The sequence below is a fragment of the Haematobia irritans genome, chromosome 3 (genome assembly GCF_050003625.1).
Source record: "Haematobia irritans isolate KBUSLIRL chromosome 3, ASM5000362v1, whole genome shotgun sequence".
NCBI classification, from domain to species: Eukaryota; Metazoa; Arthropoda; class Insecta; order Diptera; family Muscidae; genus Haematobia; species Haematobia irritans.
The window spans coordinates 176,897,561-176,919,756 of record NC_134399.1 but is presented as its reverse complement, the minus strand read 5'-3'; the positions used below and the strand labels follow the sequence as shown (position 1 = coordinate 176,919,756).

Sequence of the window (22,196 nt, the reverse complement as noted above, 5' to 3'; positions counted from 1 at the left end):
TACTTCTGCCTGAAGGATTGTCCTCTGCTTTGGTATTCGGAATTGGATTTCGATTTCTGGTTTCAACACATATACGCCCAGTCCCATCTTGGTTCCATTGACTTATAAATAAATCATTGGTGAAAGGGGATTTTTCCCTACAAATTCTGATAGTGGCCTAGCCCACCAGAACTTCTCTAGCCTAGCCCACCAGAACTTCTCACTAAGACTATTCAGTCCATTGTCTATACAAGGCGGGCATGCTAAACATTGCACCACGGTAGCTTCCAGGATATCTATTTCTGACGTCAATGAATCACAATCTGTGGTTAAAGTCACCTCGTGTATACGATCCTGAGTTACAGCTACGTCTGCCCAGTTTCTCCTATTATCCTTTGGTCGTTCTTCGTGTTTCATGATTTCGTTTTCCAACATATTAAATTTTATCGTCATCATGTCACGCCCTATATCTGCAGTGCACCATTTAAGCCAAGACCAAAAGTCCGATGACCCCACTACAAAATGGTGTATTTCCCCCTCAGGGTAATTCAGTCCAATGTGACACCACAGTTGGTGAACTTCTTTCGATAACAGAGGATCTCGTTTTCATAACCGAGATGCCATATAATAAACCATTTAGAGAATCTTTTACTGCTGCGTCTCTTGCACTCCATCACAATTTTGAAAAAAAAAAATCGTCATTAACTTCATGTACCAAATAGTTTTTTAATTTAAAATTTCCAATTTTTAATGTAGGGTATACAAAAATTTAATGAAAACCTGTAAGCAATATTAAAAACATTTCGGCCTAATCTCATTTGGTTTACCACTTACTTTTGCTAAAAGATGACTTTGAAATTGGCAAAAAAAAGAAATTAGAAATTAGAAAAGCGTTTTTCTTAATTCTAAAAAAAATAGTTAATTATATTATTTTATGTTTTTTTCTAATTTTCTTTTCCTCCTATTTCGTTTTTTTAATTTATGTTAAATATTTAAAATTTGTGTTCCCTTAAAATAAAAACTACTACGAAATTGGTCAACGTTGGTTGGTTTCCCTCAACTCTAAAATGGATGTACAAACAATATACACAAATTTTCTTCACCAAAAAAAAAAATAATTAAAACAACTGCTACGCAAAATCTGCTACTAAACCAACGAAAAAAAAAACAAAATATATCACCACAATTTTTTTGTTTTAAACAAAAAAAAAATTTAATTACAAAAATAAATTATTACTACTACTACTCTTCTGTAGCGCCTGAAGGAGTCTATGAACCTAGTAAGTGGTATGGGTGCTTTATTTGTTACATTTTCATTCCAAAATAAATTAACAACAACAATCCATTGAAAATATTTAAAAAAAAATTAAACATTGTATATATTTTTTGTTTCTATTTTTTTTTTTAACAAATGATTATTAATCTACGCACCGAATTTTAATTTAAAACAAAAGGCTTTTTTCTGCAAACAAACACACATACAAAGCGCAGATGTAACTAAAATTGGCTTTTTCTTATTATTTTAAGCATGCTATAATTTTATAAATTTTTTTAACATTTTTAATATTGTACATATAATTGTAATTAACCTACAATCATGTAATTTTTCTTAAGTAGTTGCTTTTTTGTTATGATTTTAATTTTTTAAATCATAATTTATTACTAATACTATAATTTTTTTATTAATTTTTAATTTTAATTTTTTTGTATATATACATTTTACTTGTAATCTATTTATAACCATTTGTTACATTTCTTTTTAATTTGTCTTATATATTCCGTAAATGTGTTTTTTCCCACTTGGCATAATGCCAAATTTGTAATTGTATTTTTTAGTTTTTTTTATCTATTCCATTACTTCTTATAGCGGGGGAAAAAAAGAATCATCGCAAGCATTTATATAGTGCACATTTTTTGAATATAGTGCAAATTTCTGCTCTGTTTCCTGCAAATTCATGACGATAAAGTTTTAAAAATATGCACAAAAAAAATTAAGAAAAAAGTTTGCAGATATATGATATTTTTTTATATGTAATTTTTAAGTGTAACACTTATTGACATAGTGAGCGGAAAATACACTAGTTATTATATTAATATTAAGCCAATGACAATTTCATAAATAGAAAAAATTCCTTATTGTAATGAATTTTCTGTATAATAGAAAATTTCATACATTTCATATCAGTGGTGACATAAAATTGTCCGCTGTCTGATTGTTGCTTTTAATAGGTTACTTTGGATGTTTTTATCCCATGAAAATTATGAAGTTTGATTACATTTTAAAAATATTCATTTCACCCCATTCAATAATCGCTATAGCGTATGTTACCAGAAACTAATAATTTAATTTAAATGGCAAAATTAAATCGCAAAATTTTCTTAACCCTAAAACATATAAACTTAATATTTGGCAATATAGCTCTGGGTTGAAGTTGGATTTAAATCCCAGAGTTTCTTCATTATATATAAGAAAAATAAATTATTGCGATTTGCGAACACGGTTGAAACAGTTGGTAGCATTCTACCAAAAATGGTAGATTTTTTACTGTTTGGTAGATTGATTGAATTCTTGATATTTTGGTAGATTTTGCAAAATATTCCTCGCCAACTAAATTTTGACAAAATTTTCTGTAGAAAATAAAATGTTGGTAAAATCTTCTATAGAAATAATTTTTTTAAGAAAATTTTCTATAGAAATTATATTTTGCAAAATTTTCTATAGAAATAAAATTTTGACAAAACTTCCTATAGAAATAAAATTTTTGCAATATATTTTATAGAAATAAATTTTTGGCAATTTTTATATAGAAATAAAATTTTGACAAAATTTTCTATAAAAATAAAATTTTGACAAAACTTCCTATAGAAATAAAATTTTGACAAAATTTTCTATAGAAATAAAATTTTTGGCAAAATTGTTTATAGAAATAAAATTTTGACAAAATTTTCTATAGAAATAAAATTTCAAGAAAATTTTCTATAAAAATAAAATTTTAACAAAATTGTCTATAGAAATAAAATTTTAACAAAATTGTCTATAAAAATAAAATTTTGACAAAATTTTCTATACAATAAAATTTTAACAAATTTTTTTATAAAAATAAAATTTTGGCAAAATTATCTATAGAAATAAAATTTTGACAACATTTTCTATAGAAATACAATTTTAACAAAACTTTCTATAGAAATAAAATTTTACCAAAATTGTCTATAGAAATAAATTTTTGACAAAATTTTCTATACAATAAAATTTTAACAAAATTTTCTATGGAAATAAAATGTTGGCAAAATTTTCTAGAGAAATAAAATGTTGGCAAAATTTTCTATAAAAATAAAATTTTAACAAAATTTTCTATAGAAATAAAATTTTAACAAAATTTTCTATAGAAATAAAATTTTAACAAAATTTTCTACAGAAATAAAAATTTGACAAAACTAATAACCACAAACTCTGCCAAATAAGATTTTCTCTTTTCTATAAAAATACATTTTTGAGAAAATTTTCTATAGAAAAACATTTTGACAATATTTTCTATAGTAATTATATTTTGGCAAAATTTTCTATAGAAATAAATTTTTGGCAATTTTTTTTTTTACAGAAATAAAATTTTGACAAAACCTTCTATAAAAATAAAATTTTAACAAAACTTCCTACAAAAATAAAATTTTTGGCAAAATTTTCTATAGAAATAAATTTTTGGTAAAATCTTCTATAGAAATAAAATATTGGAAATCTTTCTATAGAAATAAAATTTTGGCAACATTTTCTATAGAAGTAAAATTTTGGCAACATTTTCTATAGAAGTAAAGTTTTGGGAAATTTTTCTATAGAAATAAAATTTTAACAAATTTTTCTATAAAAATAAAATATTGACAACATTTTCTGTAGAAATAAAATTGTGACAATATTTTCTACAGAAATAAAATTTTGACAAAATTTTCTATACAATGAAATTTTACAAAATTTTCTATAAAAATAAAATGTTGGCAAAATCTACTATAAAAATAAAATTTTTACAAAATTTTCTATACAAATAAAATTTTAACAAAATTTTCTATAGAAATAAAATTTTAACAAAATTTTCTATAGACATAAAATGTTAACAAAAATTCCTATAGAAATAAAATCTTAACTAAATTTTCTATAGAAATAAAATTTTCTATAGAAATAAAATTTTAACAAAATTTTCTATAGAAATAAAAATTTGACAAAACTAATAACCACAAACTCTGCGAAATAAGATTTTCTGTTTTCTATAAAAATAAATTTTTGAGAAAATTTTCTACAGAAAAAAAATTTTGACAATATTTTCTATAGAAATTATATTTTGGCAAAATTTTCTATAGAAATAATTTTTGGCAATTTTTTTATAGAAATAAAATTTTGGCAAAATCTTCTATAAAATTAAAAATTTTGACAAAACTTCCTATAGAAATAAATTTTTTGCAAAATTTTCTATAGAAATGAATTTTTGGCAATTTTTTTTATATAAATAAAATTTTTGACCAAACTTCCTATAGAAATAAAATTTTGACCAAACTTCCTATAGAAATAAAATTTTAACAAAATTTTCTATAAAAATAAAATTTCGCCAAAATTGTCTACAAAAAAAGTTTTTGACAAAATTTTCTATACAATAAAATTTTAACAAAATTTTCTAAAAAAATAAAATTTTGACAACATTTTCTATAGAAATAAAATTTTAACAAAATTTTCTATGGAAATAAAATTTTAACAAAATTTTCTATAGAAATAAAATTTTAACAAAGTTTCCTATAGAAATATAATTTTGACAAAATTTTCTATAGAAATAAAATTTTGGGAAAATCTTCTTAAGAACTAAAATTTTAACAAAATTTCCTACAGAAATAAAAAAATGACAAAGTTTTCATAGAAATAAAATTTTGACAAATTTTTTTATACACACAAAGAAAATTTCATTAAAATTGAGCCAACGAAAATTTTTCATTGATATAACGAAACATTTTCATTAAGACAATGAAAATTTTCGTTAATAGTACGAAACGTTTCGTTGACTAACAGAAAATTCGTTATAATAACGAAAAATTTCGTTATATCAATGAATTTGTTTCATTGGCTCAATTTTAATGACACATTTCATTAATATAACGAAACTTTTTCTACCAGTGTAGAAATAAAAATTTAACAACATTTTCTATAAAAATAAAATTTAGCCAAAATTTTCTATAAAAATAAAATTTTGCCAAACTTGTCTATAGAAATAAAATTTATCCAAACTTGTCTATAGAAACAAAATTTTGCCAAAATTTTCTATACAATAAAATTTTAACAAAATTTTCTATAGAAATAAAATGTTGGCAAAATTATCTATAAAAATAAAATTTTAACAAAATTTTCTATAGAAATAAAATTTTAACAAAATTTTCTATAGAAAACAAAATTTACAAAATTTTCGATAGAAGTAAATTTTTGGCAAAATCTTCTATAAAAATAAAAATTTGACAAAACTAATAACCACAATCTCTGAGAAATAAAATTCTCTTCTCTTCGATAGTTTTTGGTAAAATGTTCTTAAAAAATTGGTAGTTTATTATTGGCTCGAATGGCAAACGTGTTTGTGAATCCAAATTTTGGAACTTGGAGGAATATCGTTCCTTGAAAAAAAAAATGTAAATTTGCCAAATTCGAGATATATTTTATTCAACATTTTTTTATTATCGTGACTCTCGTGTAGTTTCGTGACTATTTTAATAGATACCTTTGGGTATTTATATTCTATGAAAATTAATTTTACAAATTCAATTCTAAAAGTAGTCAATTAATACCTATGAATAATCGCCATTCCATATATGTCTAAAAATAATAATTTAAATTTTTTTCTTAAAAAAAACTATTTTTAAAATTGCCAATTATAGCAATATTTTATTCAACACTCTCTTTATTGTCAAAAATGCATAATTTTGTCATTTCCATGTCTGTGGCTTATAATCTCAATTGGGCCAAAAACAAAAGATAGACCAATCCACTATACATAACACACATTTAATTGCTGCATACTCATAAAAATTGCATTCATATGATTGCTACAATAATAAAAAAAAAAACTTTTGCAAATGTGGAACGCATAAACATTTTTAATTATGTATATCGCACAAAAATGGTCAACAAAAATATCAAAAAAAAAAAAACAAAAACTGAAAAAAAAAATCTTAATAATCAGAACATAAAACGAAAACAACAACTCTTGTATTGGATATTATGAGTCAAGAAACGCATAAATGCAAAAAACTTCCCAGTCTATAGATGTTGACGAGGATGATGATGATGATGAAGATAATGTTTTGACTATCTGTAGCATAAAATCTAAATATGATGTTATGCTAAAAGCTATACAGTGTCAAGCAAAATTGCGGAGAGGAAATTTCAGAAAAAAAACTGTATGCAATAAGTATTTCATCTATAAGGCGAAGCTTCTAATTTCTGTTTACTTTTCGCCGAGTTTTATAACTCCAAATGATAACACATAAAAATGTTTTTTTTTTGTTTTAATTCCAAACAAACGTTTAACCCAAGGATACAATATCCTCAAAATAAGTCTTTTAATACAAAAATGTTTTTTATTGTTTTAAGAAAAAATTGGCTTTCTTCAAAGTCATACAAATTTAGGGAGGGACGGAAATTTTCAAAATTTGTGTCCTAAATTTAATAAAAAAAAATTTGAAGCAAAGATTGCAAACTTTCTTCTAATATACAGAAATTTGTCCTTAAAAATTTTATCCCATGAATTTCTTCGATGAACTTTCAATAAATTGAGAGATATTTCCCTTCAATAGCTCCTTAAATATTTAATTATTAATTTTAGATAAAGAAAATTATATAGCCAAGGTTTTGGTGAATTTTTTATTAGTTTTGTATTATTTAGAACATACGTAAGTTCTATTTAAAAAGGACAAAGAAATAAAATTTTTGAATCTTCATTAAAAATTCTCAATCTTGTACCTTAAAGGGTAGTTAAAATACTGCCATAGAGTGTATTAGTCAAAAAGCCTTATAGTTACTTCATGCATTACTTCGTACATTACAAATAATGTTTAGCTAATTTTGCACTCTTCAGAGATGTTCTCTATAAATTTTTTAAAGCTCTATTCTGTGGACATACATTATCAGCATTTTTATTCTTTACTATTATTAGATATACGTATGAATATTTTTCGATTAGCATCAAGATCTTCAATTGTGTCCGAGTCTAAGTTGTCTTCTTTTTCCATTGGATTTGTGTGTTTTTTTTTTTGCAAATATCGTGCCAAAGATTCACCACAAAACGCCTTTTTGGGGTATGTCTGTGTATGTAAACAACAAAAATGCAGTTCATAAATTTCCAATTTAAATGCGCACATCACCCCGTATAGACAGACATGGGGGGCTGAAATAAAAAAGCAAAGAAAAAACGAACTTCCATTGGACTATTGTGGAGGCACCAGCACCATGGTCCTCAACAGCGGCAAAAACGAACCATTAATGTTTTTTTATAACATAAAATGCATGCATCACCACCATTATTCCAAACATATTCCAATGCATTGTTTAGATCTTTTTGGGTAATTTTATATAAGGATGGAATGAATCCTTTCTGTGAAAGTTGTGATGAAGATGGGTCAAAATATTTCCCCCGAAATTTTATTGTGAGATGATGAGACTCTAAAAAAGAATAAAATAGAAAAGTTCGATCTATATCGATTTTGCTGAAAAAAGTCGAATTTCCCAATATTTTTGGCATCATTCATCGGGTTCACAAATGATAACAAGCTGTAGTTGCTCGCTATACATATCAACCACTACGAGGCAGCTGATATTTTCCAAATTGAAATCAATTGGGATTTTATTCGAAAGATTGAGTCAGTTTAATAAAAGGCTTAACATTTAATGTAATATTTTAATTAAAAATTTAATTGAAAAAATTAAATTTTTAAATTAAACTAAACACACTAAGTTATTGAAATTTTTTTTTTTTCAATCAAAAAAGTGATTGAAAATAGAAAGTAGTGAGTTTTGCAATCAACATCAATTTAAAACAAGTATATACGGCCGTAAGTTCGGCCAGGCCGAAGCTTATGTACCCTCTACCATGGATTGCGTAGAAACTTCTACTGAAGCCGATGGCAAGGTATCTTAAAACTTCCTAACACCGTAATATATACCACATAGTCCATACGTGGTACATATAAAACTAAAAAAAGGCCGATTAAATACGTATATAACTAAGTTTAAAGTTTCTATAGAAATAAAATTTTGACAAAATTTACTATAGAAATAAAATTTGGAAAAAATTTTCTATAGAAATAAAATTTTGACAAAATAAAATTTTTATAGATTATTTTTGGCTCGAGTGGCAACCATGATTATGAACCGATATGGACCAATTTTTGTATGATCGGGGATCGGCTATATATAACTATAGACCGATATGGACCAATTTTGGCATGGTTATTAGCGGCCTTATACTAACACCACGTTGCAAATTTCAACCGGATCGGATGAATTTTGCTCCTCCAAGAGGCCCCGGAGATCAAATCTGGGGAACGGTTTATATGGGGGCTATATATAATTATGGACCGATATGGACCAATTCTTGTGTGTTTGTTAGAGACCACATTCTAACACCATGTTCCAAATTTCAACCGGATCGGATGAATTTTGCTCCTCCAAGAGGCTCCGGAGGACAAAACTGGGGATCGATTTATATGGGGGCTATATATAATTATGGACCGATATGGACCAATTCTTGCATGGTTGTTAGAGACCATATACTAACACCACGTGCCAAATTTCAACCGGATCGGATGAAGTTTGCTCCTCTAAGAGGCTCCGGAGGTCAAATCTGGGGTTCGGCTTATATGGGAGCTATATATAATTATGGGTCGATGTGGACCAATTTTGGCATGGTCATTAGAGAACATATACCAACACCATGTACCAAATTTCAGCCGGATCGGATGAAATTTGCTTCTCTTAGAGGCTCCGCAAGCCAAATCGGGGGATCGGTTTATATGGGGGCTATATATAATTATGGACCGATGTGGACCAATTTTTGCGTGGTTGTTAGAGACCATATACTAACACCATGTACCAAATTTCAGCCGGATCGGTTGAAATTTGCTTCTTTAAGAGCAATCGCAATCCAAATTTGGGGGTCCGTTTATATGGGGGCTATACGTAAAAGTGGACGGATATGGCCCATTTGCAATACCATCCGACCTACATCACTAACAACTACTTTTGCCAAGTTTCAAGTCGATAGCTTGTTTCGTTCGGAAGTTAGCGTGATTTCAACAGACGGACGGACGGACATGCTCAGATTGACTCAGAATTTCACCACGACCCAGAATATATATACTTTATGGGGTCTTAGAGCAATATTTGGATGTGTTACAAACGGAATGACCCCCATCCTATGGTGGAGGGTATAAAAATCAATCCTGTAAAAACTTGATTGAAATTTGCTAATTAAATCAATTCATTTTTTATCTAAATATTTTTAATGCATTTCCTCTGTAGTATAAGCATTAGCGTAGCTAGACAATTTTCCTAGGGGGGGCTATAGCCCCCCTAGCTAAAAATTTATATTTCATTTATTTATATTTCAATTAATGTTTTATTTCATAAAAATGAATAAAAAAATTAGACATCAAAATAACTCGAAAATTAATTTATAATAAAGCAAGTAAAAGTAGATACACACATTTCCCAGCAAAAAAAATTTGAAGTTCTTCCAAAAGCACAACTTTAAAAGCACTTCCAGAAGATGTACTCCCAATGATGTTCTTTATTTTAACTACTCAGGAAGTTCTTTAAATTCAATTTTTTATAACTAGGTTTTTTCATACTTTGAACCGGGAAATTTTAATTTTTTTGTTTCAAATACCTTAAAAACGAAGTAAGAATTCATAAAATGGTACAAATAATTTAAATTTTGTCGAAAAAGTTTTTAAATCCAATCTGAAAAACTTGTGAATTTTTGAAAATATTTGAGGTCAAACGTTTCCGACAAGCATTAGAATCCATTAAAAATTATAAAAATTATTTATTTGACAAAATATAACAGAATTTTTTAATTTACATTCAAAACATTGAATTCGGATCACACCTAAAGAAGTGATGCAAATTCAGTGCAACGGCTATTGAAATGGAGGACTTCCGTCCTATGACAAGCCCATGTTAAATTCATCGCTTCTTCGCCAATTTTGCACCACTTCCGGATCCAAAAAGATCATTTTCATTACTTTTTTGGCGACGCTTTTTTGGCTGGGTTTGTTTATTTTTTATAAAAATGGAAAATCGTACATAGGTTTTCAAATTCTGGGGGGGCTAAAATTTTTCTGGGGGGGTCTAAGCCCCCTCCCCAGAGGCCTTCCTACGCTTATGAGTATAAGGAAAATTTGGTATTTAAAAAAAATATAAAACAAATGAAGATAATATTTGTAAAACTCTCTTTAGCTCAATATGATATTGAAGATTATGTTTCGAATTTAAATTCGAATTTAAAATAGAAATTACAAATTATATTGAAATCTGTAGTTACTATTTTCACAAAATAAATTTTTCGCCACTAAGGTTCTCGATTTTCTAAAATTAAAATTTTCTAAATTTTCATTACACCCTTATATTGCTATAGGTCTTTACTAACGATTCAAATTTGAATATCATTATGATACTGGATAGTTGGCAAGAAAACCCATGTGTTTTTTTGGACAATGCAAAAAAACGTACTAGCGACAAGTTAATGAACATTTGACTATAACAAGGGAAAAATGTTCATGCTGTATGCTCCAAAACCAGCATTCACACTAGAATCCCCAAGAATTTTCTTGGTTGCCCTTACGTGATACCCGAGATATGTACTCACGTTCGATTGCAATTCAACAGTTGTCGCTTCTGGGCGCGTAAAGTGAAAAAGAAAAATCGCTGGAACACAAAAAATGCAATAGAATAGAATCCACACTGAAGTATTATTCATTTTTGCACGCGGTCATAGCACATGACGTTTTAAGCAAAAACATTTTTATATCTATGTTAAAAGCAGGGATTCGTCCCGCTTTTCATAGCCCCATCAGAGAGATTCCTTTTTTATAGTCACTAGAGTTGCCATGAGATGGGAAAAACAGGAATTTTAGGAAAACATTTTGACCGTTATAATTAAAATTTGTTATAATTTTCCTTTCTACCAGTGTAATTATAAAATATAATACCTGCTTTTTCCCCCATCTCATGGCAACTCTATCGACTACAAAAGGGAACATGTTTGCCACAAAACATGGTAGCGACAAAAATGTAACATGTCCTCTGTGAAAAAGTAGATACCATTAAGCTCTTAAAACATATTTGGATTGATCATATTTCTTTTCTGCATGTAGAAACGACCATTTATCTACCATGACCTTGGCAACCCTATTCCTTGCTATGGCAAAAAAATGCTATTTGAATTAGATTTTATAAGCCTTGATAACGAATGTTAAGCACGTGTTTTTCAAGCTAATAGAACAAATAAAAAACAGTGGAAAATGGGCGACAGCTACCTTGTTGCAAAAAAATCACAAAACATTCGCAATCAATAGAACGAACGTTAGGGCAAAAAGAAAAAAAAACGCGCGCCAAATGCAAACAAACAAATGAATAAATAATGGTCAGAAAATGACAATGTATAATAGAATACTTACTCCTCTTCTCTCAAGCTCCATCAACCCGTACCAGTTCTGTAACAGCTTACAATGTCGATTGTACAAAACAAATGGAAAATTTCAAATTAAACACCAATTGTGTCCATATGCAGAAGTAGAAACAACAACAGCAGCAGCAGATGTATAAGCTTTACTTCTTTGTCTAGCAATAGAATGCACAAGTGCAACATCAAAGCATCTAATGATATTTTACACTGAGAGAAACATCATAGACTCAATAAAGTCCAATGTGATACTTGTTAAGTTAAATGATAAGTTGGCCCACCAAAAATGATAGATTTTTTACTGTTTGGTATATTGGTAGAATTCTTGATGTTTTGGTAGATTTTGAAAAATATACTTCACAAATTTTCTATAGAAATACAATTTTGAGAAAATTTTCTATAAAAATACAATTTTGAGAAAATTTTCTATAAAAATAAAATTTTGAGAAAATTTTCTATAGAAATAAAATTTTGACAAAATTTTCTAAAGAAATAAAATTTTGACAAAATTTTCTACAGAAACAAAATTTTGACAAAATTTTCTATAGAAATAAAAGTTTTGACAAAATTTTCTACAGAAATAAAATTTTGACAAAATTTTCTATAGAATTAAAATTGTGGCAAAATTTTCTATAGAAATAAAATTTTGACAAAATTTTCTATAGAAATAAAAGTTTTGACAAAATATTCTACAGAAATAAAATTTTGACAACATTTTCTACAGAAATAAAATTTTGACAACATTTTCTATAAATATAACATTTTTACAAATTTTTCTATACAACTAAAATTTTGCCAAATTTTTCTATAGAAATAAAATTTTGACAAAATTGTCTTTAGAAATAAAATTTTGACAAAATTTTTTATAGAAATAAAATTTTGACAAAATTTTCTATAAATATAACATCTTTACAATTTTTTCTATAGAATGTTGACAAAATTTTCTATAGAAATAAAATTTTGACAAAATTTTCTATAGAAATAAAATTTTGACAAAATTTTCTATAGAAATAAAATTTTGACAACATTTTCTATAGAAATAAAATTTTGACAAAATTTTCTATAGAAATAAAATTTTGACAAAATTTTCTATAGAAATAAAATTTTGACAAAATTTTCTATAGAAAAAAAATTTTGACAAAATTTTCTATAGAAATAAAATTTTGACAAAATTTTCTATAGAAATAAAATTTTGACAAAATTTTCTATAGCAATAAAATTTTGACAAAATATTCTATAGAAATAAAATTTTGACAAAATTTGCTATAGAAATAAAATTTTTACAAAATTTTCTATAAATATAACATTTTGACAAAATTTTCTAGAGAAATAAAATTTTGACAAAATTTTCTATAGAAATAAAATTTTGACAATATTTTCTATAGAAATAAAATTTTGACAAGATTTTCAATGGAAATAAAATTTTTTCTTTGGTAAAATTTTCTTTACATTTTGGTAGATTATTTTTTAGGGTCGAGTGGCAACTATGGATGGAATCCATGTACTTAAAACAAGTCGAAAATGACTTTTTGTAAACAATAAATTCGATTAAAAGGCTTTTAACTGCCAAGCAAAAAAATGTTCTTTTGGATCCGGAAGTGGTGCAAAATTGACGCAGAAGCGATGCATTTAACATGGGCTTGTCATAGGACGTAAGTGCTCCATTTCAACAGCCAGTGCACTGAATTTGCATCACTTCTTTAGGTGTGATGCGAATTCAATGTTTTGGATGTAAATTAAAAAATTCTGTGATATTTTATCAAAAAAATAATTTGTATAATTTTTAATGGATTCTAAAGCTTGTCTGAAACGTTTGGCCTCAAATTTTTTCAAAAATGCAAAATTTTTTCAGATTAGATTTAGATTTTTTCGAATTCTTAAACTGTTTTTAACCAAATTGAAACAAAAAAGATACAATTACCCATTAAAAATATGAAAAAAGCATGTATAACATGAATGAAAAGAACTTCCTGTGTAGTTAAAATAAAAGACATCATTGGGAGTACATCTTCTGGAAGTGCTTTTAAAGTTGTGCCGTTGGAAGAACTTCCAAATTTTTTTGCTGGGTGAGTGATAATCATCGATAATTTGTAGGCGTTCAGGACCTTTAGCCGGAATTTTTTTATAGAGGATCCCTAAAAAAAAACTTTCTGATTTATATGAAGGTATAAATAGAAAGTTATGATCGTTCAATTCTTTTTCAAATTCTGGCGAGGGGGCCCTGCCTCACTTTTTCAAACCTTCAAGTTAGCCCGATGTACTTGAATTTTTTTTTAATTGCCAACAGAGAGAGGCGCCTTCCATTTTTGTAAACATTTACTGACTACTCCAATGTACTAAAAAGGGAAGGCCATGGTGTATTTATATTGAAATTTCGTAGAAAATAGAAATATGTTTACACTACACAATGTTTTTTACCAACATTACATTCATCTCTGCTAAATATTATTTAACTTAATTTTTAATTTTGACTGCAAATAACCCAGAAGTACAACAAATTTTCCGGAAAACCCTATTTTTTTAATAATAACGTTATGATGTACTAAATACAACAAACCGAATTCCATAGAATTCGGTCAAAATTTTAAGACGTAAGAATTTTTTGCTGGTTGTATCTTAAAAGATACAGTGCGCATTTAAGGGTTAAATAAATACTTGCCGATTTTTCTCGTGTATTGTATGTGTTCCTTGCATTGAACAAAGCAAATCAATGCAAATGGTAATGTTTGCTAGAGGGGTTGGTTGGTTGGTTGAATATTTTGCATATATAACCAAACCAAAGTGTTGTCATATGTCTATGGCGGCATATCTCAATATTTTATTTCTGTTTTTTGCTTTTTTTTTCAAACTGAATTAAATAATAAACCGAACGGTAGTGACAGCTTTGTTTGCAAACTCAAGCATACTATTAAAATGTTGAATTGCATTTATATATTTTTGGTGGTTTTGACTCGATTTGCTGTAGTCATTCTTCGTTTTTCACCAACATTTTTTTTTTTTTTTATAAACTCAGCAAATGTGAATATTACGCCTTTAGCGATGGTAGTTGAAAAATGGTCAGTATCTATGTTAGCCATTGCCCGTGTAAGCACTAAAATTTGATATGCACGAAAATTAATTGAATTGCAAGAAATCTTGCTTACAAACTACACCAGCCCCATAACTCCTGCTCCGGCCATGATATTAGCGCCTGCACTGGTGGTGCTACTAATGACACACATTTTGTGCTGGGGAGCACTTTGCCAAAATGAAGTATGAAGGTTAAATTTGTTAACGTGAAAATAACATTAATCGAATCGTCGAAAACTACAAAGCTTTTGCATTCACATACGAAATGCAATGGCAGGTTACACTACACCATCCATGCAAATGCAAAAGTCATGCAGCAAAAGAATCGCTCTATTAAAACCGTCTCGAAAATATTTTTTTTTTAAAAGTGAAAGGATTTTTTTTTGTTTGATTTTGTAAAAGAACTTCATTCAAGTTTAGTTTAATTTTAAGTCAATCATGATTTCCGCTTAATTTAAGCATATAATCCCCACGCTTCTTTTTTAAATAAATCAACCTTCTTTTTCGAATCGTGCAAATGCCTTGAAATGGATTAAAATGACCTTCTTCGAAATTTTACTTAAAATCCTCGCAAACGATATAGGATGTCCCTATGCTATCTGTAGCAGGCAGATATAATCTCCATATGTCAAATTTGATCATTTTGTTTTTTATGTCTTCTTTATTACAGATACATTTGTCTCAATGTAGAACTTCAAGATCAAGAATATGCGCAGCAAAAAAAATGAAAATGAAAAAAAACATTGTAATCATATCGTTGTCCTCATCACCATCATCCTATCCCGACATCATATCGCTTAAATGTCGCCGAAGTGATCATGCGTGAAACAGCATATAACATGTTTCTCTATGTAATCACTATAGGAAAATGTTAAGTGTGTTTAGTTTTGCAAGCCATTTTGTGATATTGGGATTTTTTTTTACCAACGGCGGCGGCTTTGGTGGTTGCGTCGAAGTAAACTTATATCCTCTGTAAGAGATACCTAACTAATAAAAATTCAAATAAACATGTTGGAAACACTTGTACAATTGGTTGTACAACCAATCATGTACTCTGAACTACATATTTGTGCCGTTCATGACAGTTATGAGATAGAGAAATTGCATTTGACAGTTATGAGATAGAGAAATAGCATACGTTGTCAGCTGGTTATTGATAACAAAGTACCAGTACAATGTACATGTTCGGCAAGTACGATTGGAAGTTAAGTAAACATATGTTCGTGTACTTTTTAGCAATTTTAAGCAAAGAGAGTAAAATACACTCTTACTCTCTTGCTAGTTTTTACTGGATATTTTGTACTGGAAAAGTACGGGAACAGACCTACTAACAGTTTATCCGTACAAAATGGCTGTGTTTGTAAAAGAGTTTGCAGTGTTGTAAAACGCTAAGAATAAGTAAAATATCGATAAATGTGTAATCGATCACATTAAAAGCTGCGGTATCGATTATTTCGTCGATCCGATATCTTCGAATTGGCTACTTTTGGCACAAACGACCGACAAATTCATAATACGCTGTACAAAAATGACTCTGCGGTATTTTGGCCCATTTCCGGTGAAGCCCCGTCTTGAGATGATCGACACTTTGGCACCTTTTAGGGCCATCCTTACTTTCCAAAATGCCCAAAGAGCACACGTCCAACGGATGGAGATTGTAAAGGCTCACACTATACATCCTAACCTTTGTTCGGGCCTTGATCAGTGAAGGTAGGTGTTCTTGTCGCAGAAGTCATATCGCAGCCTCTTACACAAAAAGTAAAAAAATGGTAGCATACACGTTTCTGGTAATAATAATAACGACAGACTTATTAGCTATTTAAAAGAAAACGGAACCGGAAGCGGAAAAATTGATATCTAGGTGTCATAAGATCCGAAGATTTTGTTAGCCATATTACGGTAGAAATGAAGCGAAAAACCTCCTTTTGAAGGCATTCTTGGCTAACGCGTGAGGAGTACTGTTAGAATATCCATGGCCTGCGGCAGAAATGTTTAATGACTTAAACAATAACTTTAACTTTAGTTTGATCCCACGAATAAGAGCGGGTAGAGGCAATCGGCCGTTGTGGCGGTCCACATACTTACCATCGACAGTGCTTGAGTTCTGGTGGCCAATGGGAGGTAACAGCCTATTATTTAGTCTCACTTACGAACAGATTCTCATTGTCTTGTTACCATTAATCGTGTCGATATAATAGCTGATCCCATACCATTTCTAATAAACCGGTAGTCTATCCTCCATTTAAGTATTAATCGAAGGATGAGAAACTGGCCATTAAACTATTCAGTCCATTGTGATACCAAATTAAGTGAGCTTCTCTCTTCTCGAAGAATTCTGCCCGATTCTATGTTTAGCTCAATGAGTCCCAACGATGTTTCACATTAAGGTGAAACCACTTACACAGAAAAAAAAGTATGTTGTAAAACTGATGCTAAAATGAACTAATATTTTTTGAAAAAAAATATTTTCTTTCAGTTTATTTTTAAAATTTTCCCCAGTCCAACGATTTTTTCTTTATTCCAAGTATGTCTCAAAAATGTTATGAACTAAATGACAGTAAAATTTCAATGGCATACAAATTAGTTCAGTGGTTAAAATGGGAGTGATCTGGCGCCTAAGATTTTTTCTTTATTTTTAGTTCATTTTTTCTTTTCGAGAAAGATGCATTTCGTCGATGGTAATTAAAAATCCAAAAATGTCGGAAAATATTCGTCAATTAAAGAATCTCAAAATCTGGAACACAATTTAGTTCAATTTTCACACGAGATAGTTCATTTTTCCCATAATGTAGTTTATTTTATTTTTCTGTGTAGAGAAGTTTTGAAACAATTAAAAGTATCACCAGCAAATCTGACAAGGAATAATTCACCGCTGAAAAATATTTTGGTGTTTGGTCGAAACTGGAATAGAACCCATGACGCTTGGTATACAAGACCATTGCACCACAGTGGATCCCAAAATGTTCAGCTAACCTCTTTGGCAAGTAAATCCGATCATTTTGTTTGTTCACAAACTGCTCCATTTGTAATGACTTCTCATCGGTAAAACCCAAATTCGGTACCTGGCCACTTTCGTCCAAGTGAAGTAACTCCTTGACTCTTTCCAGTCAACCATTTGTTGTGAATCGAAGAGCTCTTGCACTTTTTTTGAAACTTCAATGTATTTATTCCAATGTCGTCTTTCAATATGTTTTGCATCCATTCTTGCGATAAGTGCAACTCACGAGCAAGTTTTCTTCTACTGCTACGGGGATTTCGATCCATTTTTCGGATAATTTCTGGTGTTTTACATATTTCTTTGTTCGCTTTTTAGTCGCGATGCAACACTGCCAGTATCACAGTAACGAGCAATGGTAGGGAAAACAAAAACTTCATTCACATTTAAAAGCTGAAGGTCTCTAACGTTCCGTCACTTGTGGTTTTCCAGCCAAATACGTTAGGTTAGGTTAGGTGGCAGCCCAATGTATCTGGCTAACTTAGACTATTCAGTTCATTGTGATACCATAGTGGTGAACTTCTATATTATCACTGAGTGCTGCCCGTTTTCATATTAAGCTCAATGACAAGGGACCTCCTTTTTATAGCCTAGTCCGAACGGCGTTCCACATTACAGTGGAACCACTAAGAAAAAGAAAAGAAAACACTCAGAAATATCACCAGCATTGCTGAGGTGGGATAATCCACCGCTGAAAAACTTTTTGGTGTTCGGTCGAAGCAGGAATCGAACCCACGACCTTGTGTATGCAAGGCGGGCATGCTAACCATTGCACTACGGTGGCTCCCGATGGAATTCCATCACGTATAACATTATTTCTGAATGCAATAGATCAAGATGCTTTTGTTTGCATGTAAAAAAAATGAAGTGTTAATGCAATAACTGTGTCATCGAGCGATTTAAAAATGATAGCAACCTGAAGTTGGTTGCAATAAATATCAGTCACACTGCGGAATTAATAAGTGATAAATTTCTTCCATATTAGCCGACCTAAAATTCTCCCCTCCCAAAGCGTAGGGACTTTAAAAGATTCGTTACGGCTTCCCAGTTTCCCAAAACAAAATCCTTTCTCTCATGGTTCCAAACATATGTCGCCTTGATGTGCCAGTTTTCTTGTGACTCTGTGGCATGAAATGATCATAACTCTTTGTTTGTTACTTAAGTTAAACGCATTTTGTTGCCTTAACATTGAACAATAAAATGAAGTGCGAACAATGCCAAAAACCTTAAAAAGAGCCACAAAAATAACAACAACAAGAACCACAACATACTTAAACTATAGGAAGACGAGGATGAGGAAGAATAAAGTATGTGGCTAAAGAAAACTTTGTGGTATTCAGAGCAAAAATTGTTAAGCCGGCACAAAAGCAAATGTGACTGCAGTCATTTAAGTCAAACCAAGTCAAGTTGGCATTGCATGATCCATAATCCGAAACAAAGCTAGAGGATGCATGAAGTAAAAACATGCTTATTCGGTCATATCGTCTGTTGGCTTCAGGGATGGCATTCGTATCAGAAGATACGAATGGAATGTCAGATTGATTGTATGATTGGTTGTACAACTAATCTCATAAGCAATGGAATAACCTCAATTTTATTTGGTAGTGAATGATGGTCCACTGCCGAATAGACAAATTTATAACGGCCTAGCCGTCAAGACTCTGCCGCCGGAGTCAGAAATTTAGTGTTAGCCACCGCCAATAAAATGGATTGGCTTCATTCTCTACTTAGACCAGAAAGAAGCAGTTCCTGGATAAGTATTTAAATACGTCATTTACCTGATTAAAAGTTTCCGAACTCCATGGTTTTGGAAGACCCTAACCTCCAATGACATCCCTATGCCATTCTTCGGCTGTTTTCTACGTTTGGATTTAAATTGCATTTTTGTTTCCATTGAAGATCGACGACCGTCGACCATAACCAATGTGAACGCTTCGTCTTCTTGGTAGGCAGCCAGGCACCTCTTGGGTGTCATCTTTCTCAGCTGAACTTCTTATTGTTTCCACGTATGGATTTTCTTCATGGTTATTATGCTGGCTTAATACTGGCAGAGTACCACCAAGCTAGTAGGCATAGCAGTCACTCAGTTAGGCCTACATAAAATGATGACAACCAGAGTTTAGCAAAATAATTTCATTTTTATGTTCAATGGAATGGGATGATAACTTGGGTTGGGTTCAATTTTTGCTGTCGTTGGTAATTTTTGTTTTCGATTTTCCCTGCTCAATTTTTTTTTGTGTTCTCCACTTATTGTTGTTGTTTATGAACTTCCAAATGTCGTATTCAATTTTTTTTTTTCTGAAATAATTTTCGTTTTATTTGAGCTAAGGTTGACGTAGTAATATCAACCATATGTTGTACTATAATAATGATAATGTATGATCATGACTCTGAAGATGATGGAGTATTTTGTGTTGTGCGGTACTGCATTTTTCAAAATATTTAATGGAACCAAAATTTATGGTTCATTAGAGATTGTGAAATTGCTGTCGTTGTTGCTCTCCACGTTCTGGATAAAAAGTTCATTGTTTCCATTTTAAGTGATTTTTTGGGGTTTTCTTACGAAGGCGGATGTAAAATGCTAAATTTTTATGATATTTTGTTGACTTTAGTGTTATGACCCAATATTACTGCCAAATATGTATAGTATTTTTTTATGTAATGTATTTAATGTCAAGACCTAAAATTGGCTTTGGATAATTTGGCTTTGAAAAATTCTGATGAGGGCATTGGAACAAACGTTATTGTCTGTATGGTCCGCAACAGAAAAATTAGTTCTGTAGCAGAGATTATTGATATTGATCATTCCCATCTAATGCGCAGTTCACACTATAAGTTTATCCAAGTATTCGAGACATGCCCACGGTTGTCACTCGTGCTAAAACTAAATGACCAAGATTTGGAGAAAACTTTACCAAAAATCTACCAAATTTAAAAATTTCATTGTGAAAGTTTTTGATCAAAATTTTGTCAATTTTTTGTTTCTCTAGAAAATTTTGTCAAATAAAATGTATTTCTATAGAAAATTTTGTCCAAATTTTATTTCTATAGAAAATTTTGTCAAAATTAAATTTCAATAGAAAATTTTGTCAAAATTTTACTTCTATAGAAAATTTTGTCAAAATTTTATTTCAATAGAAATTTTTGTCAAAATTTTATTTCTATAGAAAATTTTGTCAAAATTCTATTTCTATAGAAATGTTTGTCAAAATTTTATTTCTATAGAAAATTTTGTCAAAATTTTATTTCTATAGACAATTTTGTCAAAATTTTATTTCTATAGAAAATTTTGTCAAAATTTTATTTCTATAGAAAATTTTGTCAAAATTTTATTTATATAGAAAATTTTGTCAAAAGTTTACTTCTATAGAAAATTTTGTCAAAATTTTATTTATATAGAAAATTTTGTCAAAATTTTATTTATATAGAAAATTTTGTCAAAATTTTATTTATATAGAAAATTTTGTCAAAAGTTTACTTCCATAGAAAATTTTGTCAAAATTTTACTTCTATAGAAAATGTTGTCAAAATTTTATTTCTATAGAAAATTTTGTCAAAATTGTATTTTTATAGAAAATTTTGTCAAAATTTTATTTCTATAGAAAATGTTGTCAAAATTTTATTTCTGTAGAAAATTTTGTCAAAATTTTATTTCTATAGAAAATTTTGTCCAAATTTTATTTCTATAGAAAATTTTGTCCAAATTTTATTTCTATAGAAAATTTTGTCCAAATTTTATTTCTATAGAAAATTTTGTCCAAATGTTATTTCTATAGAAAATTTTGTCCAAATTTTATTTATATAGACAATTTTGTCAACATTTTACTTCTATAGAACATTTTGTCAAAATTTTATTTCTATAGAAAATTTTGTCAAAATTTTATTTCTATAGCAAATGTTGACAAAATTTTATTTATATAGAAAATTTTTCAAAATTTTATTTCTATAGAAAATTTTGCCAAAATTTTATTTCTATAGAAAATTTTTTCAAAATTTTACTTCCATGGAAAATTTTGTCTAAATTTTATTTCTATAGAAAATTTTGTCAAAATTTTATTTCTATAGAAAATTTTGTCAAAATTTTATTTCTATAGAAAATTTTGTCAAAATTTTATTTCTATAGAAAATTTTGTCAAAATTTTATTTCTATAGAAAATTTTGTCAAAATTTTATTTCTATAGAAAATTTTGTCAAAATTTTATTTCTATAGAAAATTTTTTCAAAATTTTATTTCTATAGAAAATTTTTTCAAAATTTTATTTCTATAGAAAATTTTTTCAAAATTTTATTTCTATAGAAAATTTTTTCAAAATTTTATTTCTATAGAAAATTTTGTCAAAATTTTATTTCTAGAAAATTTTGTCACAATTTGATTTCTATAGAACATTTTGTCAACATTTTATTTCTACAGAAAATTTTGTCCAAATTTTATTTCTACAGAAAATTTTGTC

At 28.9% G+C, this 22,196-nt stretch overlaps 1 protein-coding gene across 2 annotated transcripts in view; it reads left to right on the top strand.

Moving 5' to 3' along the window:
- The window catches only part of mew (multiple edematous wings), a 309,829-nt gene that overhangs the window by 259,816 nt on the left and 27,817 nt on the right, over positions 1-22,196 (top strand). The window contains exon 3 of one of the 2 annotated variants that reach the window (XM_075299217.1): positions 1,236-1,259. The exons of the other annotated variant lie outside the window; for it this stretch is intronic. Within the exon in view, the coding sequence (XP_075155332.1) occupies positions 1,236-1,259 (24 nt within the window). The remainder of the gene's footprint in view (positions 1-1,235; positions 1,260-22,196) is intronic. 2 annotated transcript variants of the gene reach the window in all.